Source organism: Arthrobotrys flagrans, assembly GCF_004000055.1.
Source record: "Arthrobotrys flagrans strain CBS H-5679 chromosome Unknown unitig_3, whole genome shotgun sequence".
NCBI lineage: Eukaryota > Fungi > Ascomycota > Orbiliomycetes > Orbiliales > Orbiliaceae > Arthrobotrys > Arthrobotrys flagrans.
The window spans coordinates 4,045,089-4,068,462 of NW_027137547.1; the positions used below are offsets into that span (position 1 = coordinate 4,045,089).

General features: G+C 46.5%; 7 protein-coding genes across 7 annotated transcripts; 4 read left to right on the forward strand and 3 right to left on the reverse strand.

Annotated features, from left to right (window-relative positions):
• Positions 1-502: 502 nt before the first annotated feature.
• On the reverse strand, positions 503-4,030 carry DFL_002549 (uncharacterized protein; the record flags this gene model as incomplete). The annotated part of the gene is made up of 7 exons (XM_067631352.1): positions 503-739; positions 797-3,165; positions 3,227-3,313; positions 3,369-3,479; positions 3,537-3,632; positions 3,697-3,809; positions 3,894-4,030. The coding sequence occupies 7 exons, from the start codon at positions 4,028-4,030 to the stop codon at positions 503-505; spliced, it is 3,150 nt and encodes a 1,049-aa protein (XP_067493906.1).
• A 3,372-nt stretch (positions 4,031-7,402) lies between these two features.
• On the reverse strand, positions 7,403-9,422 carry DFL_002550 (uncharacterized protein; the record flags this gene model as incomplete). Its single annotated transcript, XM_067631354.1, has 2 exons — positions 7,403-8,302; positions 8,361-9,422. The coding sequence occupies 2 exons, from the start codon at positions 9,420-9,422 to the stop codon at positions 7,403-7,405; spliced, it is 1,962 nt and encodes a 653-aa protein (XP_067493907.1).
• A 1,718-nt stretch (positions 9,423-11,140) lies between these two features.
• DFL_002551 (uncharacterized protein) lies at positions 11,141-14,859 on the forward strand (the record flags this gene model as incomplete). Its single annotated transcript, XM_067631355.1, has 7 exons — positions 11,141-12,094; positions 12,163-12,318; positions 12,377-13,359; positions 13,416-13,455; positions 13,524-14,654; positions 14,706-14,712; positions 14,795-14,859. The coding sequence occupies 7 exons, from the start codon at positions 11,141-11,143 to the stop codon at positions 14,857-14,859; spliced, it is 3,336 nt and encodes a 1,111-aa protein (XP_067493908.1).
• Positions 14,860-15,198: 339 nt separating this feature from the next.
• DFL_002552 (uncharacterized protein) lies at positions 15,199-15,690 on the reverse strand (the record flags this gene model as incomplete). Its single annotated transcript, XM_067631356.1, has 2 exons — positions 15,199-15,571; positions 15,641-15,690. 2 exons carry the CDS (start codon positions 15,688-15,690, stop codon positions 15,199-15,201), a joined length of 423 nt encoding a protein of 140 aa, XP_067493909.1.
• A 921-nt stretch (positions 15,691-16,611) lies between these two features.
• DFL_002553 (uncharacterized protein) lies at positions 16,612-17,239 on the forward strand (the record flags this gene model as incomplete). The annotated part of the gene is made up of 6 exons (XM_067631357.1): positions 16,612-16,678; positions 16,762-16,833; positions 16,923-16,982; positions 17,051-17,058; positions 17,112-17,137; positions 17,215-17,239. 6 exons carry the CDS (start codon positions 16,612-16,614, stop codon positions 17,237-17,239), a joined length of 258 nt encoding a protein of 85 aa, XP_067493910.1.
• A 3,582-nt stretch (positions 17,240-20,821) lies between these two features.
• DFL_002554 (uncharacterized protein) lies at positions 20,822-21,355 on the forward strand (the record flags this gene model as incomplete). Its single annotated transcript, XM_067631358.1, has 1 exon — positions 20,822-21,355. One exon carries the CDS (start codon positions 20,822-20,824, stop codon positions 21,353-21,355), a length of 534 nt encoding a protein of 177 aa, XP_067493911.1.
• A 403-nt stretch (positions 21,356-21,758) lies between these two features.
• On the forward strand, positions 21,759-23,112 carry DFL_002555 (uncharacterized protein; the record flags this gene model as incomplete). The annotated part of the gene is made up of 3 exons (XM_067631359.1): positions 21,759-21,791; positions 21,857-22,009; positions 22,072-23,112. The coding sequence occupies 3 exons, from the start codon at positions 21,759-21,761 to the stop codon at positions 23,110-23,112; spliced, it is 1,227 nt and encodes a 408-aa protein (XP_067493912.1).
• Between the last annotated feature and the right edge of the window lie 262 nt (positions 23,113-23,374).

Genomic DNA, 23,374 nt, shown 5'->3' on the forward strand with positions numbered 1-23,374 from the left:
TGCTACGTGCCCTAACCCCCCGTCTAAATTCACCCACTAAGACCGAAAATTAACCCGAATCCGATCGATCACTGATGAAAAAATACATTTCTATATCTCTCCCTCTTTCTGTAATATATCCTATATCATATAAACCAAACAATGTGCACCAATTTGATATCATAGTACAACTTATCCGCAAACCATAATAAAACTCCCAATTCAAAAAATGTCTCCAAAATGAAAGTTAATAAGAGAGGAAATATGACATCAAAAATGCTTCATGTACAAAATTCAATTAAGGGCCGTTTCGTCCATCTCATTAACGTACCTCTTACAGATCCACCCCTGCTCATGTTGAAACGATAGTAAATCGAGATCTTGCTGTTGGGTGCTCTCGGATATTCCGACTTCTTGGCCACTGGAGTGAGCTAGGGACAAGGCGCTGGGAGTATCCGATTTTGGCTTCGATGGGATTACTGAGATACTCCCTACCTTGAGAGTTTATTCGTATATATATCTACTACCTCCTCTCCACCAACAAGAAGTGCATAGCCAAATAGCCTAGCACCAAAAACACACCGGAAAACACACCGAGTCCGATGACATCGCCCCAATATGCCTGGTTATTGAAACCGAAGGTTGTCAAAATAGTCGCCCCAGGGACCGAGATATCCAGTCCATACTTGCGATCAATCAATTGTAATGTCGTCACCTCGTTGACAATCAGTGCTTCGAAGCCGTAGTGGAAGATTGATATCTAATTCCATGTTAGTCGTATTGTCGAATGGGGAAGCAAAGGGAGAATGGAACGTACCACTTGTAGCCACTTGGCAGGTCCTGGAATCTTATCGTGGTTCAACAGTAAACCTGCCATCAACAAACTGAACAACATCACCAAGCTGCCCACCAAGTTTGCAATACCGGTATCCTTAAACACGATGCCAATGAATAGACACAATGTTGCAGTAGCAAGATTGAATAGTACTAGAACCAAAAGGAACTTGAAGAATGCTCCCCACTCTGGCAACAATCCAACCATGGGGTACACGATCGCGCCTAAGATGATTGGCGGCAGTAGGCGCAATGGGAGGATGTCAAAAACGACTTTGCTGGAGAAATAAGTGATTGGCGCATAGTACCCGTTCGCACGCTCACGAACAAATAATAATCTCTCCTGGGAGAAGACGTGGAGAGACGTCAAAGCGCTGAATCCGAAGACGGCAAGGACGAAGAAGAAGAGACCCATGCGATTCTGGAAACCTGCAATATCGTCTGTGATGCCGTAGAACAGGAAGCCGCAAAGACAGGCGAGGACAATAGGAATGGCATAGTGGGTAAGCATGAGCATGGGGTTGCGGTAGAGGTTCTTCCAAGTACGGGCTGACACGATGGAGAATTGCTCGAACCAACCGATGCGCTCGAAACCCGTTATTGGGCCGGTGCCCAGGAGAGTTGCATGAGCATCGCCATCGGTGCTATTAGCTGTGGTGACGATTTGCTGAATTTCATCGTGAACTTGTTTGGAAATATCGCTGTTAAGATAAGAAGTAATGAGAACGTCTAGATCGGATGGTTGCGCAGTGAAAGAGCCTTCGAGGAGACCTGCATCATCTTCGCGATCTGGATCGGCGAGGAGTGCTTCGGATTCGTCTGGAACGGAGGCGAGCGAGACATCATCGGCGCTTTGACCTAGGCCGCTAGACTTTCGGGTAAACAGAGCACGTTCTTGGCGGTCCCGAACAGAGTTCGTTCTCTTGCGGCCAGTAAGTTGGGGCCTCTCGGTTGCGGTAGATGAGGAGCTAGGTTCGGAGCTTCCATTTCCTTCGCTAGGGATTGTTCTCTTGTGGCTTGCATGCATGGTCAGGTCAACCAAGAAATCGGCAATATTGAATCCAGGTGGGCATGGGTATCCACAGTCGGCAAAATAGTCCTGACACTTCCTGAAGTCACCCGAGTAAACCATCCGGCCCTTTGCGAGGAGGGTGAGGCGATCGAAGAGTGCGACAATATTGGATCTCGGTTGATGGATTGTGAAAATGATGGTCCGGTTGTAGTTCTGAGCGAGAGAGACGAGGCATTCGACGACATTGTAAGCGTTGTAAGCATCAAGGCCGCTAGTAGGTTCGTCGAGGAAGAGAATTGCAGGACTGGTAACGAGTTCGCAGGCGATGCTGACACGGCGTCTTTCTCCACCGGAGATACCACGCTCTCCTTCCTCAGATCCAATGAGTGAGTCCTTGATTCCCAAGACACCGAGTTGTTGCATGACTTCCATCACTCTAGTTTGCTTGGATTTGAAGTCCATATCCTTTGGTAGGCGAAGCAGGGCGCTGTTCAAGATTGTTTCATAGACCGTCAATGTTGGCATGCAAGTGTCCTCCTGATCGACAAAACCAATCACATCTCTGTACTCGGCGTCGCTAACTGAGAGCCCATTGACAAGGATCTTGCCACCAACGGTGCCACGCTTGTTCTTGCGAGCAAGTATATCGAGGAATGTCGTTTTCCCTGCTCCAGAAGCACCCATAATCGCCATAACTTGGCCAGGACTAACAACTCCGTGGACACCCGTGAGAATCTGTTTTCCATTAACCGAATAAGAGATATCCTCGAAGAGAAGCGACGCAGGCTTATGTTCCGTGATAAGCTTGCTCGATTCGTCGTCGTCCAAACCGAGGTGAATAGGACCAAGACCAGACTTGTTCGACCTCCTGTGAAGGAACCAGAGCAATCCAACGACTGCTGCCAAGGTAACAACGGAGCCGCCCACCGCTCCGGCAATCAAAGCCTTGTTCACTTTCTTTGGTGGCCGTTTGTAACCAGGAATTAACGAGCTAGGCACACACTCGGCCGCATTGCAGTCCAAATAGATGCTCTTGTCTCCAAAAACGTCGCTAATCAACTGATTCATAGCTGGCTCGGAAAACGAACATCCGTCTTTCTTCGCATCCGAAGGGTCGTAGGAAGCAGTGCAAGAAAATTCGGCGGGTCCTTTGATCTCCTCTGTAAGGAAATCGGATATATCGAGCGACCCGTCTTTACCACACATCATCCGCCCGGTAATACATTTACACTTGACAGTCTCGCAGTTGTAGTGGGTGATGTTGTTAGAAGCACCGAAGTCCATATCGAAGGTGCATTTGTCGAGACCACAATAGAACGATTCCTCTTCGTCGACCCAGACTGTCCAGCGACAAATTAGCCCCTGTTCCTTCGTATATGAGCTTGCTATGGGGTCTCTTACATTGAAAATTACATTCTTCTTTCTCTGCATTGCAGGCGAAAGTCACATCGGCTTTCGAATCCCCCAATTGGTCCTGGATCTTCTTGTCTACACCCACGTCAGTAACCACCCGCATTGGCATGATTTTATCAGGAAATCGTACTGGTAACTCGGCACATCTGGTAATTCTCCCTCACCACAAGACCGCCCTTGTAGCAGGTACCTTCAACACCTTCTGGCATGAGAGGAATGCAGGCATCGTTCGTCGTACACACTATCGGTCGTTAGCTTCCCGGCCGTGTATCGAGTATCAAACTATATTGTGCCATACTATTGCAATTAATTCCACCCCATCCATCCTTGCAGTTACACTTTTCGCCTTTCGGTCGTATGTATCGATCCGGTCCATCACTGAGACCGCCGCACTCTATTCAGCCGAATGTTGTCAGCGCCTAAAATAACACACGGGAATAAAAGTAATGGTATCGGACCTGGTTCGCTACAGTCGTCTCCTCCCCAACCAGCAGGACAGTCGCATCTTCCGTTGTATGAATTGCAGTTTGCAAACTGCTTACATTGGTGGACCGGCAGGTGGCAGTTGAAGCTGCGACAAGATACACTCGGTGTTAGTCACACACATCTCTCCCATCTAGTTTCGATCGCAGATCTGAAAATTGGGCAACCCTACCAAGGTGGACAGTCCTTCGTTTTATTCTTATTATCAAGTGCCGACGAGAAAGACCTTGGATTCGGGGTAGTATAGTTGAAGGCCGAGGCTAATAGGGGTGCGACGGAGAGCGCCGAGAGTAAGGCTAGGTATTTCATGGTCGATCGGATTTAACACAGCGGCACTATGGCACGCCGGAAGATAACGGGGTATGAGTTTGTACGGTTGGAGAATATGAAGTCGCCTATCGATCTACGTATATTTGAAGGATATCGGAGGTAATCCGGGGAAGTATGGAAAGAGCGTGGTGGTGTGAAAAGGATATATTATGGATTACTGCCGCCTGGTTAAGCGTTGGGGTTAAACGAACAGCGTGACGGGCCTTAGACGGGGACAAGCTGCGACACGCAATCTCCCGGCGACAAGGCTATGACGACACTGTAAATGCAAATGCACTCTAAGCAAACGACAGAACGTTAGAAATTTATATTTGAAGGTCTAGATATTAAAAAGGTGAAGAATAAGAAGCGACAAAGATTAGGAAACGCTGTGAAGTAAAAAATAATACAGTTGAAGAATATAGAGAAGAGGGAAAAGAAAAGGAAAGAGAGGGGACCGGGCTGGCTTGATTCAACTTGGATCGGTCGGTCGGTTTAGCACAAGCTTATATGTATGCGCCAGCCTGCGCACGTAAGGTTCCAGTTTCCCCAGCCTGAAAGGCCCTTTGATCGACGAACTCTTTAACATCCGTGATGAGATGGGTGCGAAGGCGGAGTATCAAATGCAGTATAGTGGAGACCTTAGCTGCTTGCTTGCATATCGTTATACCGTTAGGTTGGGAATTGACATGTACTTCGAATTCAGGACTGGTCACGATGTGCCGGCCACATGACGTCTATTAGTATAATCCTCAACAATATCGAAGTGTCATTTCGTATCAGAGATACTGTTGAATAATAATCTATACGAACTCTTTGACTATCGTCTCCTCGCGGAACTAGAACTGTAGGTATCCGATACCATTCGGATCTCAATACATAAATAGATCCAGTACTCATGATATCTGAAACTGGAGGGCGTAGATAGGCCTGAAACAAGCTGCTGCAGGGCCGTTTTGAAGTTGGTCTCGGCTGTGTTGGACATGTTTGCCAAACGTAAAACTTTGCAACGTCTACAACACATTTTTGACGTCATGCAACACACAGCGTGCGGCTTCAATGTGTGCACATTGCTCGCGCTAGCTAGAATCTTTCACATTATAAAATTTCCCTTCTGATAGCAAGACGCGTCTTTCTACCCTTCTCCTCTAATCATCGCGCTCTTCCCATCTTCGTCAACGTCCCTGTCCCCACGCTCTTACCAAATCTCCTCACGCTCTAACTATCCTACTATCCACTATCAAAATACTAGAGCCGCTCCATGAAGCTAAGTTGCGATCCCTGCTCCTGGAATATACCTACATATATACATCTCGATCTTATCTAAATCATGGTGATAGCAATGCCCGGTTATCTAAACCGAAGGGTTAAATCTCAAGGCTATGGAAGTATATTACCCGAGGTACATGGACGCCATTCTCCCCAGCCGAGTTGAAACGAATTGTCCTTCCACCGCTTCATGTGATTTATAACCTTTCGGACAACACTAAGCTATCTGGGAAGGAGAACTTTCCCTTTTGCTTTTATGATTGAGGGAAATAATATTATTATATTACCAGCCCATCGTCATTTCTTCGCCAAATTCAAAGATGTTTTAGCATCTTCAACATCATTTATTTCATTCTCCCCACCCTCAAGCAAATTCCGGGGAAAGCCGATAATTTTATTATGAAAATTAAATCGCATGTTTATTTTGAGGAAGGGGCACCCAGACGACGAACTCGATGTCAGGCTAATATAAAAGACGACATGTATTATACGATACCAGCTTCAAGAGATCAATCACCTATAATCAATATTTTATATAATCCCCTCCTAGGGACACTTAGGCAGATGGCCCTTTGTGTACCCCAAAGAGACTCTCGACTCTATGGAAAATAAGTTGATCGATCTTTGTCAGTATATCGCCACGAGCCGCACCGTTAGGGACATTATATCGAAAGCTCATATCTCATATGAGAAATATATCTACCAAAGAAGGCCTCAGCCGTATTTCATGGAACAAGGGACTACGACTACCAAAACTAATTAATAACGAATACAACAGCCAAGCTCACTCCTAAGTCTATGAGCCAACTAGGGAAACTTTGATACCCTAGAGGTTTTGGACGTTTCATGTCCCACAAAATACATATATTCGATCAAAACTACCTCTACCCAGAGAATACGAAAGCTTCAAGAGCGATGGATATCATCCTCAAATGCAACATTTATAGTAGGGACGCAGATACGCGCCGCATCTTCGCATATTTCTCAAGGAAATTCCGGAATTAAATGTCTCATATTACTATTCAAGTCGACGAGATGTCTCTGGCGGATGAGGTTGCTATTATACGATCACACATATTTCCTAAAATATCCTTATCTTCGAATGCAGCATGCGTATAAAGAGGATCCAAGATCTCCCTATGTACATACGGCTGCTCTTCAACCCCAGCTACTCTGAAGAAATGAAGAAAAGTTAGTTATGGCATAAGTCTATACTATTAACTACAAATTCTCTTCGTCTATAAAAACCACAACAGACCTATCACCGAAGAACACGACCTCGGAGTTCCAGTTAACAAAAGGAAGTGACACATCTCCTCCACCATGCGATACAAATGCAATAACAGCTAGTGCATCAATGAAGATACAACGACGAATCCTTTGAGTAAAAGAAATCAAGGGAACAGGAAGAGCGAAGATGAAAAGGGGGGATGCCAGTTTTGTTAATGCATATGAATGAAACGGAGGAATTGAAAGCGATGAACTGAGATGACGATGAAGGAAAAGACATCGAGAAGGCGATGTCTATAGGAGCATAAAGGTTGGACGGATCATGCATGTCCCGAGAAGCGAATGTAGTTAAACGTTCACTATACAGTTTAGAAAATGAAAAGAAGACAATCCCGAACCTCATTTCCCGAGTCAAGAACATCAGAGAGGAAAAACCATCAAGGTGATGTAAGTAGAGTAGTATTTGATAAGAGCAGTGGTGAGGTATTTTTGTTTCGCAGACAAAAGAGACAAAGTAGTAAAAATAAAAGAGTTATAAACGCCATTGTGCAGTCTCGGTTTTATAGATAGACAGAGCAGTTAGAAAAAGGAAAAGCATGCACCCCGATATTTCAATATTCACAGTTCACCTCGCCCACCGTAGTTTCCGCAGACCCCTAGTAAAACAAACAGAGTGAAAAAAGTAACAGGCTAGTAAAAAAAGAAGCCGAAGAGAAAAAAAAGAAGCATATTAATCCCAAAATTGATAGTTTTGTTTCCGGAGATCTGGTATTTCCTCCTCGTGACGCCTTCCCGCTTGATGTGTTGCCTTAATAAAACAGATACCGAAAATCCGACTAATAACAACAGACAAAAAAACAATAATCTTTCTATTTACTGTACCTTCGCAATGACTGGCATCTTGGCTAGTCTTAATATTGGGTATTCGGAGTCAAGCCTCGGTAGAACGTCTGGTGCATCAACCTCGTACACATTTCCACCCCTCTCATCCTGGCTTTCATAATCTTCGCTATAATATCCTTCGCTACCACTGAATTCACTCCGGCTCTCATATTCGCTTCGACTCTCGTAGTCACTGATGCTGCGTGGTCCGCTGCCGTCAACCTCGCTGTCTTGATAATACGTGGGAGTGGACGCCCCGCTTCTATCGCTTTGGTTGTCATCTGTTGTAGTATTATCTTGGTACTGGTCATCCAGTTCTGTGTCGAGTTCCGATTCCGTAACACCTCCATCGAAGTCTGAAGAGTCGACTACTCGTGGTGCTCTTTTCTTCTTGTCCAGCTCAGCTTCCGCCTCTAGTGCACGCTTTCCTTCATCAATAAGTGTTTCGGCTAGAAGGTGACAGCGTTTGAGAGATGCATTCATCTTGGCTGACGCTTCAAGCAGAGCTCTATGTTTTTCAATATCCGATGCAAGGTGTTTTTCATCCTTAGCTCTCTTTGCCAAATCCTTCTCTGATTGTTCTTTTCCATCACCAGAACCAGATGATGAGCTTTCGTCGTCTAAATCTTCCTCCTCTTCTTCCTCGTCCAACTCTTCTTCGTCGGAGCTTTCATCCCCTGAATTATATTCGGCACCGGCTTCTGGGTCTGCTTCGGAATCAACATCCCGGCTGCTCTTCCTTTTATGTTTCTTGAATTTATCGGATGACAAAAGCCCTGCTCTGGCTAAGCGACGGAAACGGCGAAGTTCGGCTGTTTGCTTTCGGATTCGACGTTCGAACGTTTTGTTGATAGCGAGGAGGGAAGCATTGGAAATTTCAAGGTCCATAATCTAATATCAAGCTTTGTTAGCGATAATCATATTGCTTCCGTAAGTAGTCTCTACTAACCTTTCTCTCTCTTCTGGCCGCTGCAGCGAGATCTTTCTGGTGCTCTATCATGGCATGGGCACTGGATATCGCGTGCAGCGGCAGAGTGGGTGATTTTGGAGATTGGTCATATCCACTCACTCCGCTGACGGATCCAGCTCTAGTAGCCCGTACAGGTGTAAAATCAGCAGATTGCCTCCGGGAATGCGACTGAGAATGGATCTGTGGCGGGTGTGGCGCTGTGAAAGAGTTTCTGTTCGACGAAGGAGCGGAAGGTGGATTCGAAGGCAGATGAGGTGGAGGGTGAGACAAGTACGACTGCTTTCCGGGAGGCGATGTTCCAAGTTTTGGACTGGCCATTAACCTGGGTCCTGTTGATGCCTGGCTACCACTGTTACTGCTGTCTGTGCGAGGAGATACGGGCCGGGGATCGGGTGAGAGGTCTCGCCGTCTCGTTGTGTTAGTTGGAGTGATATTAGTTTTGACATAAGGGGTAGGTTTCGAGGGAGTGATGGTAGTCGTGGAAACGACAGAACCGTGTCTGCCGGAAGGAGTGAGATGAAGTGCTGAAGTTGGAGGAGAGGTAACCGGGTTAACGTTTGGATCGTCTCTGACGGGCGAATGGGTGCGGGATGAGGAGCCATTACGAGTGTCGGATGCATAGAAAAACTTTGCTGACGAGATTGGCGGTTTGGCTATTACTGGAGCCTTTGCTAGGACCGGTGCTTTCGGAGCACGGAGACCTCCCTTGACGTCGCTGGCGTGGAAGAACATGGGCGACGAGGAGGAGCTCACGGTGCTGCTGGGTGTGGTCGACCGAGGCGGTTTCCCAGCTGCCACGAGACTTGCTACCGATCCGGGAGCCCTTCGTGAGGGGAAGGAGTCAAAATTGGCATTCGAACGAAGGGTCGCAGGAGAAACATCGCCAGGAATCGAGGCAAAGGAGTCGTTGCGGGTAATTCTGGGTGTCGGTCTAGAGATGCTTGAACGGGAGGATATTGAAGACTGTTGGCCGGCTGGGGATATCGGATGACCGGCCAATCGAGGCCCTGACGGCCCATGGCCCGCAGGAGCCAGCGGCATTGTGAGGGCTTTGAAGGATGTAGAATTAAAGACCGTCGACGGAAGCGGTCAACGGTCGATTGGTAAGGTGAAGGCAAAAAGCGAAAGTGGTCAGGACATATGTAGGAATGAGTCGTCGATTTTGACTTTGACTTTGGATTGGGACTGAAATTAGAATAGGGATTTTGAAAGTGGAATTGAAATTGAAATTGACGATGTTGACAGTCGCGAGTCGCAGAAAAAGGGTCCTCAAGCCTTAAGCCTTATGCAGATGCTGAGAAGTATACTAATGGACGGGAAGTCTAGAAGGGGTATCGTCTGAACTACTTGATGCGGCCAAAGACAAGGACTGAATATGCCCAGTCGGCGGAGCGAGAGAATTTTCTTCGGGAAGACTTTGAAACAGCGTCCCGAGCTGCCTTTTGTCGAGCCAGGGGAATAATGCCTCGTCCCTGAAGAACCCGGTCGGGAAATTGCGATCTAGTATTATATCGGACAGGAGCCGGTGAAGATAAATATATCCGGGAGATTTATTAGCTTTAGTTAAGTCGGCTGTTTGTCGGTCGGGAATATTGATCGATAGATAGTCCAGATGGTAGATAGTCTCGAGGGATAGACAGGTATATTATATGGGGATGCAGAGGATGGATAGTCTCGAGAGGGTCTTTCTACGTAGTGAATAGATAGTCAGTCTAATCTACTCACCCCACAGTCACCTCACGGAAAAAATCTATCGCCCTGCATCAACATATACCATTCGATGATATCAACAATCAGATCAGATCAATTAAGTCAAATCCATCTGACCGATCCCAAGAGGGGACACTCCCAGGATTTAAGAGATCCAGATGATACGATGAGGGGAAACCGAACGAGCTTAGCACCAGCTCTCCTCCTCCTCCTGGTCCTTCCCTGCAGCTCCAGCTCCCATACCATGCTCCAGTCAGCCAGCCAGCTCGAGGAACGTAGAACAAAACACCAGGCATCAAGCAGGATAGAGCGCCTGTCAGTCGTGTCATTCGACCGAGGATACAAGGGCCACGCATATCGATATCTAAACAGAGGAAGGTTCATGCGCTAGGCCTGCAAGCTAAGGCGTCGACTGCGGAGAGCTCGACGAATCGACGCTTGCTGCCCCCGCAGAGGAATGTCATGCAGACAGACAATGCAGACAAACGAAAGGGAATCGAATGCAATCCTCATTCTAGCTGGTCTGCACTAGTCTCGTTGCTTCATCGTCATCATCACGATACCTACTGATGCCAGACGAAGAAAAGGAAAAGAAGAAGAAGAAAAGGAAAAACACCATCGTCAGTGGCTTCACAACTTCAAAACATACATATTATCCGGACGTGAATGCATATCTATACATCAGGAAATTATAGTACATGCTATGCGGTGTGAAGTGTGTCGTGGCCTGCAGCAACTGCCGACCAGTCGCGGAACCGTTCGTCGTTGGAGGGAGCTTCACAACTGCACCCTCCTGTTTCGAAACGCCCCATTTTTTCCATTTCATTTCAACTTCAATTTGCTTTCCAAAAAGTTTCTAAAAAAGGACACCAATAAAAAAACGGCCGCACTTTTGTCGCATTTTGGGCGGCGCATGGACTGCACGTGATGGCGTGGCCCTGTCAAAACACGCTTTTGGCCCTTCTATGTTTACAAAGACATGGTTGCATATTATCCTACCATGACATTATGCATCTCGACATCGCGATAGTGATCCCGTAGCTGCAGCCATGCTGAACGGCGACAAAGACTTCGTCGAAGATTTACAACCTCTCCCAAAGGGTGCTCCTGCTAATCAACAGCAGTATGCCCACATATCCCGCCAGCGAGGGCGACGGCCCATGTTCGGCCCAAGACCGGCGGCCCCTCCGCACCCACAACCCCCTACTGTCGCCCAAACAAGTGTCGCAAACGATGAGAATAATCTCCCTGAACCATCATCCCAATCCACTCTCAAGAAACAACTGCTCGGTCCCTCGGTCCTCAAACCCGGGCAGGATAATGTCGACCAATCAAGAGTCGCCGAAATCATCTATGAAGCCTCCAAAGGCTCTAAATACTTCGCCAATGAATCGCGAAAGGATTTAGAACTTACAAAACGTATCGATCGTATTCTCAAAAGGAAGGCTGACCTCGAAAAAACCGACACTTTAGGCGACCTTAAGAGGGCAGATGCATACATCGCAGCGCTAGAACTAGAAAGAGATCTGTCGCAAACAATCATCCATGTCGACTGCGACGCCTTTTACGCCTCCGTCGAGGAACTCGACCGGCCAGAACTTAAGACCGTACCTATGGCTGTCGGCAAAGGAGTGCTCACAACATGTAACTACGAGGCCCGTAAATTCGGCTGTCGCTCAGGCATGGCTAGCCACATCGCCCTCAAATTATGCCCTCAGCTCGTCCTCCTTCCCCTAAATTTCGAAAAATACAATGCGAAAGCAAAAGAAGTCCGAGAAGTACTCGCTAGATATGATGAAAGATTCGAAGCCGCTAGCTGCGACGAAGCGTATCTTAATATCACATCTTATCTAGAAAAACACAATCTAGATCCTGAGGAGGCCGTAGCAAAGATGAGACGAGAAGTCTTCGAGCATTCAAAGCTCACCGTTTCGGCAGGCATTGCTCCGAATGCACGCATCGCAAAGATTTGTTCAAATAAAAACAAGCCGAACGGCCAGTTTGTATGCCTGAATCTAAAGTCTATACGCACGATCAAGTATTTTTTTTTTTGCTAACTCATTTTCCCAAGCGTGTGGGCAACGACCTCCCAACGGTCATGTCTTTTATGAAATCACTCCCAGTGCGCAAAGTCAACGGTGTTGGTCGAGTCTTCGAACGAGAACTCGAAGCCGTGGGAATCAAGACTTGCGGCGAAATCTACCCTCTAAGAGGGTTACTCTTAAAGGTTCGCCAGAGGGGTGTTCAGCAACAATTATTTCGAGTATTCTAACGGTTTGTCACAGCTTTTTGGCCAAAAAGCCTACGAATTCCTGATCTCCGTCTTCTTGGGTCTCGGCAGGACCGTGATCCGTCCAGCCGAAGAATACATCCGCAAATCCATCGGTAGCGAATCGACTTTCCCGGATCTAGAGGGCACCGAGAACCTCAGAGAAAAACTCAGAAAAACTGCAGAAGCCCTGGAAGAGGATTTGACGAAAACGGAGCTACAGGGACGTACGCTTGCGTTGAAAGTCAAGATGTTCACATATGAGGAGGCAATTCGACAGAAGCCCTTACCGTATCCGATTTGGAAAGCTGGGGATGTGTATGCATACGCGTTGCCTCTGTTGACCAAATTGGAGGAGGAATACAAGCCAATGAAGCTTCGACTTATGGGGCTAAGGATGACTAATCTATCGAGTAGAAAGAAAAGCGACAGTGGAAACGATTTTTTCAAGCCTATCATGGTTAAAAAGAGAAAGTTTGGAACTGAAGCGGAAGAGAAGTGGGAAGAATGGCCGGAAGAGGAATGGGGAAAGTATGACGAGGCGGGGTTTGAAATAAGGCGTGAAGATGACGTGGGAATGGACCCGGATGAACTGAAATACTTTGATGGGCTCAGAAGCGATGATTTGCTAGGACTTGAAGGCGGCGATGACGAAGGGGGGGAAGTGGAAAACGAGAAAACAAACAACGAGCAAGAGGAGAAGGAAGAAGTCTACTGGCCATGTCCAATATGCGACCTTCCACAGGTGGCCGAAGATAGGACGTTCAATGACCACGTGGATTTCTGTCTTTCGAAACAAACGATCAGGGAAGCAGTACGGGAAGGCGACGGCGACAGAGACACTACGCCTACGGCCCCACCTCCTAGTAGGATGGGAGCATCTGCCTCGCCGGAGAAGGCGACCATGACCGCGGTGTTCAAGGAGTATAAGCAAACAGGGAATCACAAGAACCCGTTGCCATCACGGAGAGGCAGACCCCGAGGGAAAAGAAGGAAGCTGTAAATGACTCTGTAGATACTTACTTTACTTATACATGGTGACATTCCTTTGGGAGTATGGCTTTGGGACAGCAGGATAACGAGATGAAGTTTGCGGTATTCTCTTTCAGAAGTTTATAGCTAGTTCATATGAATTCATGATACCGTCCTCAATGGGGTGATAGTTCTGTGGTGGTGTTCCTTACCCTCGCTCGCAAGCCGTCAGGAACCAACCTCGTCTCGAGGTTTCTATTCTCAAACCACTCACTCAAACAACTCCCCACAGCATCCTTCCAACATTCTCACCACAACTTAACTTCAAACATCATCGTTGTAGTCAGAGGAGGGATATTAGCGTAATGTCTACGCCTCAGCCTATTCCACAGCGGCTAACGCCTTCAGTTACTGCGGCCCAACGGTCCACTCCCTCTCCATCTCTTCCTGTTGGCTCCCCACGCCCTCCCACAGCTGGGTCTCTAGACCCACCCACTCCTCGACCGTCCCAGCTACCTTTTCCAGGCAGCTCCTCCACCGAACAACCATCAACATCTTCTGCCACTGCTACCGTCACAACTGACGACATCACCTCAACCCAACAACCTCCCAACCAACAACCCCCGTTCCTCCCCTTCTTCACTTTAATCCAAGACGCGACCACATCCTCCCACTTCCACCCAACAGTCCGTTACGTCTTCTCCGACGACGAATTCGATCCTCTCGCCATCCTTCCTAGTCCACCACCTGCACACTCCCTCTCAGCTCCAAACAGTCTTTCCAACTCCGCTGCTGCAAACCAAACACCCGGTACCAACACTGGTGGAAACAACTCTGGTTCCGGCAGCCAAGCAGACGTGGATAGTAACTCATCCGGTCATTTTTCAAAACCTGGAGGTAGCCGCGGTGGGAGTAGATATAACGAACGGGTTATATTGGTTGATGTTGCGGCCGATGGGCAGGGAATACTCTCTGCGCATAGTTTGAGTCCTGAATGGCAGGTTAGTGGGGTTAGTGTGACGAAGGCACCGACGTGGATGAGTGATGGTGATGGTACTTCGACTACTACAGGGGATGTTGGAGATGGAGGGTTAATGTTAACGATTGAAGGAGTTGGGAAGGGGAAGAGGAAATTGCCTGGCACTGGCGGCATTATGGATCCGGTCACAAAGGAGAAGAAGGGCAGCATAGAAACATTAGAGGAATTAATAGGGTTTTATCAAGAGAGGTTAGAGAGGCTACAAGGTGTGGTTGATTGGGCGGAGGGGAGGAAGGTCGTAGAGGGAGATGCTGCTCCAGCGGCTGGAGCAACTGGAGAGGGTGTAGGAGGCAGCTGAAAGGATATGATGGGCATTTGAAGTTCTCTTTCACAGTGTCAGGGTATGGGATTCGGCCTCGTCGACGATGCCGACAATCATTCGCATACTATTAGAGGTGGACCGTGACACTAACCTCTCTCGAGACTATATTGAAGGATATCAAAACGGACAAAGAACTCGAAATCTGTCCAAACCTGCTGACGACTAGGTGCCACGGATGCTGCAAATGGCGCCTTGGTACTTCCATTTATATCCTCTGAGGCGGCTACGGTCATAACAGCTACGGAAACTATAACCTTGGAGGGTACCCAAAACGCTTCGCATATTTCCGGAGATGCTGAGAGAATGTTATAGTACAATGGTAATCATAATAACCAAAGCCAAATCCGCCATCAAATATACAAACCTGCACAGCTATAGCACCCGATCTCAAGCTTTACAGGCGACGATTGACCGTGTATGAAGAATATACAACGAATGGAAAGAAGCTTCCCACCTCGAACCCCCTAAGCGCACCCCCCATTCCATGACCATGAAAACGACCACCTCACTTCTTCGCCTCTTCTTTCGCAATCCTCTCCAACTCCAACCTCTCCTCCTCTCTCGCCTCCAACTCCTTAATCCAAGCTTTATTTTTCTCCTTCGCTTTCTGTACCGCAACTTTAGTCTCCAAATTCTTACGCTCCTTGTGTTTATCCGCATAATAATAACTTCCGCCGACCATTGCCGAGACTGTAAATGCCTGGGCGTAGATTCTGCGTCTGAACATCTTATTGGTGTATTCCCTGTCGTTTCCGGCACGGATGGAACGGGAAGCGCGGTAGAGCGCCCAGCAGGTCAAGGCCATGCCTATGGGGATTAGAGGTTCATCTGTTATGCGGCGGAAGAGTTTTGTGGTTCTTGAGGTTTCATAGAATTCTCTGAATTGTGAAGGTATGGTTAGTTACCGAATAGATTCCGAGGGGTCTTGGTGGTGGGTTGGAGAGTACTCGTTGCCCTCGAAGGAGGAGGGCATTTTGGGGTCCTCGGGAGCTGGCATTTTGGATAATTTGGTCGTGGAGGCGATGGGAGCTTCAATTGGGGTGTTTAATGAGGGGTCGTGGAGATATTGGCATCGTCGTTGGAGGACGGACAACGGGAAGGTCTCGTTCGACAGCTCTCGTGAGGCTGGTACGATGCAGGGCGTGCGGTTAAGCGAAAAATCAACGACATCATGACTTTCAAACTGCAACAAGCCTAACGCGATGAGGAGCATCGAAGCAGGGATATTCCCTCCCAAATGTGATTTTATTTTTTCTTTGTCTACCTAAATATCTGCTCCTGGTACTAAAACGAATGTTTCCTCCGTATATCGGTCCAGAAACTCGTTCATCATAATATCTATAGTAGGCTTCGGTACCTGCACCCAGCTAGGCGCGCCCCGCACTTGATATCAGGCGCAAAACAATATTCCACACAGGAAAAAAAAAAGATGGCTGGCATAATGAGCTGTCTAAAAAGCGGGAAGTATCGAGCTATAGCGGCCTCTAAAAAGCCGCATTCAGTACCATCCCCAAAATGGTAATATGCGAATGCGATACACTTGCATATGTTATGGCTTGCATGCTGAATTATCAGAACGGTTGATTATCTGTGAGTACGAGCCTATAGGACTTCTTGGAAGATCCATCCGTTGCTATCAAGGAACCAATCATTGATAGATAGCCAGAGGTATGGCCATATACATACATACATGGTTCGAAGTCGGAGGGATCGGGACGTAAAATCCTCGGGGTACATGATTCCTTCTATAATATGAGGGCGATTTGAGGGTATTCTGAGAAAAGTTCGTAGATTTGGAGAATTATAAAAGGAAGCGCAGGTGCTGTCGACAGCTGTCTAGAGGTGAGGTTTGGAGTTCTTCATTGCGCTGTAGTATACTCGGTCTCACGGATACTATTTTTCAAGTCATATTTACACCATGAAGCTCTCGTTCGTCGTTTTCTCCGCTCTCGCGGCGATAGCATCGTCGTACCCGGCGTCCGATGGTACTCTCTCCATTCAAATACACCGTCCCACATTCGAAAGGCATCAATTTTTCTAATAATATATACACCTACCCGAACCATAGTTAAACTCGATAACCGCGAAGTCGCACCGCCTCAGATCCAGCTGAACGATCCTAAAATTACTAGTTCCCAAGGTTGATAAAAACACCCTTAGATCTAAGCCGTCTGAAGTATTATTCGTTTCTATGCATCTCTAACCATATGGTTCCAACAAATCCAACAGACGAAACTTCAAAACCAAATGTCGCAGATACATTCTCAAAAATGTCGAACTGCGGTCTGCGTACGTCCTAGCCTTTGTCTTGAATGAAGTCAAATCTTTACATATATTAATTGATGTTGGTATTATAGCCTGTGATGTTAGCTTTGACTGCGAAAGTGGCGGAATTGGGCATTGTTATAGCTGCTTTAGAGGAACGTGCCACTGAGGAAATTTGTGTAAGTAGTCGTTTTATGGTTAGATTTAATTTTGTCAGCCTTGTATGCATATAATTAACTACTTCCTATTGAACTAGAATAGTGAGAGGGTTTATGTGCTAAGTTGTCTTATGTTATACCTCGTGGGGGCGCAACGAGGCCAATGTATATAAGCCACCAACTTCCAACTAAATAATTCTGAAATTCAATGCGAGCAATGGTTTATATTAAGACTGGGGAGCACAGAAATGAAGTCTTGTAAATTCAACCTATCCACCAAAAGCCTATCGATATCATGGGCCTATGGACGAATGTAGGCGAACGGATGCAATCCACTAGCTAATGCTTCTATAATTTTAGATGGCGTATTGAATTTATAGTCTGCCAACGCCGTCTAACTTCCCAGAGTTTTATCTTTGCAGACCCTCAAAACAGATGTATTCCTAACAATTTATGCCTATATATTAGGTATGTATTGACATTATAGAAGTCAGTGTTTCAAGGATTCACGCTAACCACAGGGCAAAACTGTTGCTCAGTCTGGGTAAGCGACGATCAGCATGTAAGTAGATGTGATTTTTTCTGTAAAGCCATGCATATGTACCGTATTGGAGGAGCGGATATTTCGGACTCCTCTTGGATCACGAACCACAATTAGCGTTCGAACGGTTGTTCCCACTATTTTACTACCCCAAGCTGCATTTTCAATTCATCAATATATCCCAATTCTCTACAATATTCTTCTTAACCTCATCAATTCTATAATTTCCAACCCAGACCGGCTGGTACATATCCTCAAAAATATCGATTCTATATTATTGTCAATATAAGAACACGGTTATCACAGTAGCTCGCGCACAGTCGCACAAATATATGTCGAGAAAACCAAAACTCATACCATGATGTTGTCCATTCGCTCAAAGGGCGGGACGATTTCCATCTCTCGCCTCCTATATGCCTTGGAGTTGGCTATATATTTTCTTCGGATTGGTGCTTTTGCCGCGATTCAAGAATCAACATGGGGCCTTGAAGTGGTTACTCACACTCTACCATCCGCTTCACCGTCAGCTCTACCGTTAGCTAGCCTACCGACGACTCCGCAATCGGATACCACCACGGATGCCATAGTCACTCCTACTCAATCTTCGGTTCCTACCAAATCCTTATGTCCTACTCAATCTTCGCCTCCTACTCATAATTAATCCTTTAGTTGCCCTCCTTACTCGTTCGTTATCGGGAACAACGAGCTTATCGCCTTAAATTTTACCGGCACAGACAAAGAAAACAGATTACGAAGCATCACAATACCCTTGAAGCCACAGCATAATGTATCTATAGGCGAACTAGGTGCTATCGGGTATGACACGATTGATCACTGCGTATATGTAGTGGACAATACCAACCTTAATATACCGAAAATAGCAGCCGATGGGACTGTCACGAAAGTTGTACAGTGGTTGGGCCTCGCTGGTTCTAAACTTGGGGATATCGATGTCCACGGCCAATTCTGGATTTCCGATGGGATCGCAAGTGCGACCACTGGTGGGGCAAGCAATGACGCAGGTAATTTCGCACAGATTAATCTAAACCTTTACTCTACGAGTTATGGTAGAATCTTAAAAACCGGCAACTTTAAGTCTCCAGACAAAAAATCCAGAATCGCGGATTGGGCTTCTATTCCAGGAGTTGCCAACTACCTTTTTTCGTTTGGGTCATATGTAGGCGGCGGCGCCAGGCGCGAGGTCCTGTATTGATTTGATATGAGCGACAGTACTTGGGATGTTCTTCGAAGCTATGAGAACACACCTGTTTTGGAAATTATGATAGATTTTTATTTTGTATGACCAGAGATGGCGACTTCCGTGTACACAATATACTTGCAAAATATAAGGGTCTGCCTATCTTGTCAGCTCGAATTCCGAGCGAAAACGTGCGTGGAATCTCATCGAATGGAGCATACTGCAGCTTTAACACCTTCGGGTTCCCTGGTCAACCAGAATTACCTCCCTCATAGCTATAGTTGGGATTCTAGGTGTTCGTTTTTTCGAATATCAGTTACGTAGTTAGTTAATTTGATCTAAGTAGTATAGGATCTATGTCGGAGTATTCTGTGTTTGAAGTACAAAGTCTTTCCGCGAATTTTCGAATTTACAATAAAAGCAGGCCGGCTTTTTCATGTCTCGTTATTTGCATGTAACAACGGTTAATGCTTCTTTTTAGAATTCTCAGTCTTTGAACTATGAAAAATACATAAAAGAAAACTGAAATCTTTCGAAATCTGTTTAATATTATTGTAAAACCGAATATGAGCCACATGTAGATTTTCACCCAAAACCTTGTAGTATACACCTCCATAGATATATATTGTCCTTTAGGAGGAATACTAGTTCGATGTTGGAAATACAACATGAATTCCAGCATAGCTAGGCACCTTCACATAGACTAGCCTGAAGCTGTTGACACCACAATCCTCCCAAGGGTGGCTGATTTGTATAGATACTGTGATCTAAGTGCTTGGGGAAAAATCGTATATAAACGAGCATCGGCGCCGAACTAGCTCTAGAGCACGCTAGGTAGTGAATTCAACAAAGTAGTCGACTAGTCGTGGTACGAAATGCGAACAACATTGGAGAATACTAAATCCCCAAAATTGCAAGAAATTAATATCCTCGGATCCAAATTTCATAAGAGTATTGTGTTACCAATACCATTGCAACCACCTACACTTGTTGGATTTAGGTAAAACAACACTATAGTTACATAATACCCAAACCTAGCCCATATTCTAGTCTCGTAACTAGAGCTTCATAGAGGTAGCTATGTATCCTAAAGTTATCTAAAATTTTCAGTTAGCGTTATAACGAGAATTCCTGGAATATTTCCAAGTCTCTGGCCACATGATCTAATTGCCAGATTGCGAATATTTTCGATCCCGAATGATACTATGAGGGAAGTGACAGATAGCCCCTCAAGCCCATTTTCAATACAAACGCTTCTAGCTATACTCAAACCCTCTAGTTTTTTCTATAGTTGTGCGTAGTGTATGATATATCAGCACACGCAGTTCAGACTTCAGTTGACCTAGTCTCACGCTAACACGAACGGCTCACACTTGAAAAAAGAGAGAGTACCACTTGTAGATGCGGCCTACCACGCTTCGTCGGCTACTATAATAGAGATTGCAGGCAAATATTCCAAAACGTCGAACGCAGCGATACGATGACAGAATCACAATGTCAAAATAGCTGTTTCGCAAAGGACTTTACCTTCGCTGCTGTTGATGGCGTGTAGTGTTTCTGTGGAAATGAACCTGCGGATCTGCAGCTCGGACCCGCAAGTATCTATTATCAGGGATCGCACTGGAACTATGCCTCCAGATAACAAGCCAAAACTCAGGTTTCAAAACCGTAACCGCCCCAGCCAACTCCACGAACTCATGTCGAAGAGATGACACTGCGGTCACAATAACAGTTATTTCTACTAGTACGAAAGTCTCTACGCAAACAAAAACTTCTATAAAGACGAAGACAAAAGTTTCCACAACTACCAAGACCAAAACCATCACAACTACCATACACGAATTCAAACTACCACGACGACGCAGATTCAAAACTACCACCACAACGGGTGTCCCTGTCCCCACTCAGGGTGCCATCAACGAATCCTTTGGTTGCCCCGGGCACGGGTTCGTTGTGAACGAAACTGATGTTTTCACCCTCGACCTCGGCTCACGGGGAGCCTATTACCCGTGTAGCGTTATCCGAAGCAATGGCTTACCCCGGTGCTCTTGCGTATAGCACTCTCGAACACAAGCTTTACTCAATCGAACCATCGTCTTCGAGCATGCTGAGAATAGCCGGTGACGGGAGTGTCAAAAAGGTCACCTCAAGTATGACATTTGTCGATGCCCAATTTGGTGACATCGACAGCAGTGGGCAATACTGGATTTCTACCGGATTCTACGGGGATAATACGAGCACTTGGATACAAATGGATTTAAACCTTTGCTCTCCAAAGTATGGTCAAGTTGTTAGTGTAGATGTGGTTAAGCGCTGGGAAGGTGGCCCCGCGAAAACCGCAGATCGGGCTTATGTTCCATCTTCTGGTCGATTCCTCTGGTCACTCGGCGCCAATAGTCTTGACAACGACCAATTGACTCTCTTCGGATATTCGAGCTGGGCACATGTACATAACCCTCGATCCCACCAGTTCAGCTACTTAGATATCGTGGATTTCTAAATGCCACAGACCGTATACTGCGGTATCCGTATCGCTTGACGGAACCCAGCGCGTGAGCGACCCCGGTTACGTAAAATCGCCCAATGCACATGCAATAGATCCTTCACACCTCACATTTCTCATAGCTCCACTTCGAAGCTAAGCTACCCCTGTTTTCATTACGAGAACCGCAAACTTTGTAGCTCGGGTTCTCTACTATATAAACTCCTCAACCACGGGAACTCGAGGATCCTAGATCACCAACCAATCAACCCTCCTTGGAACTAGTGAGAAGTCTTTGAATCTAATAAATATTCGGTTTCCCTCGTTTCGAGCTTCCGCTCTCAGTCCCGCGCAGGTCCTCGGCTAGTGCGACGAAAATACCACACTCTCAACGCAGACTTTTGATATCAGAACCGCCACGATGGTTTACATCAAACCTTTCAACGTCGAACAAGTACGTTTCCCTCATTCGGCTTGTATATATCGATATAAACTCGAGGGTTTAACATAATATTCCAGTGGATGGATAAATACGAAACAAAGTGCACCAACAACATCGCCGAAACCTGCTGCGACTCCGTCTCCCTCGCCGAACTCATATCTCTAACCTCAAACTCCACCACCCACTCCCACTCCGAAACCCCCCTGATCCTCGCTTTGTCCAAAAAACGAGTTCGTCCACCCTTTTAAATCCCTTATCACAATCTTTCAATGTTAACAATACCGTCTCCAAGCTCGACTACGGGCACATCCGCGGCTCCCCCACCCTCCTAACAAACATCTCAACCCTCTACTCCACTCCCTCCCACCACTTCCCCTTCTCCCAAATCCTCATAACCCCAGGCGCCATCGCCGCAAACTTCCTAGTATTCTATACCCTCGTCAACCCTTCCCACCACGTAATCTGCATCCACCCAACCTACCAACAACTCCACACCGTCCCCGCATCCCTAGGCGCCTCGGTCTCACTCTGGAAACTGCAACGAACCGAAACCAGCTGGACTGCGGATATCGATGAATTAAAATCATTGATAGTACCGGGTGCTACTAAGCTTTTGGTGTTGAATAATCCCAACAATCCGACCGGTGCGATTCTTCCGCTGGATGTTTTGATGGAAATCAAGGTGTTGGCTCAGAAGTACGATATAACGGTATTGAGCGATGAAGTCTACGCTCCGATATTCCATTCATCGCCAGATCCACCGCCACCGTCGTTTTTAAGCCTTGGTTATAAAAATACCATCGTAACGGGATCGTTATCGAAAGCTTATAGTCTTGCGGGTATAAGAATCGGTTGGATCGCATCTAATAACCCCGATATCATAGAATTACTCGCCCAAGCTAGGGATTATAACACAATCTCCGTCTCCCAGCTTGACGACACAGTAGCCGCATACGCACTTTCACCGACAGTACGGCGAGCACTGGTGAAGAGGAATATAGACCTTTGTGAGCGAAACCTGGAGATCTTGGATACTTTTATCAAAAAGTATCCGAAACATATGAATTATGTTAAACCGGTGAGTGGGACGACGGCGTTTGTGAAGTTTTTGAATCCCAGGAGTGGGAAGGTGGTGGATGATGTTAGATTTTGTGAGAGTTTGATCAGGGATACCGGGGTTTTGTTTGTGCCGGGAGGGCACTGTTTTGGGGTCGAGGAGGGGGAGTTTAAGGGGTATGTGAGGATTGGGTATGCTTGTTCGACGGATAGTTTGAGGTTTGGGTTGATGAAGGTTGGGGCGTGGATCGAGGGTGGTGGGATGGATTTCGTGTAGGTGCCTATACAGAGGCCACGGGTGTCTTGCGATTGCGTGGGGGTCTCTACAAGGGGATTGTATACCTATAATCGATGTTTTCAGAGATCGGGGAAAGGTTGGGAGTTAGTTTGGTTGTATCATTTCATAATGTATAGTTCGTCTAGACGAAGGACAAGCGGTTCTCTAATACAAAGAATACTTTTTTCAAAGTCGTAAACGCCACGTCATGATAAAAGCGTATGTAATTGAAAACAAGACGCAGAATAAAAAAGCATAGCCT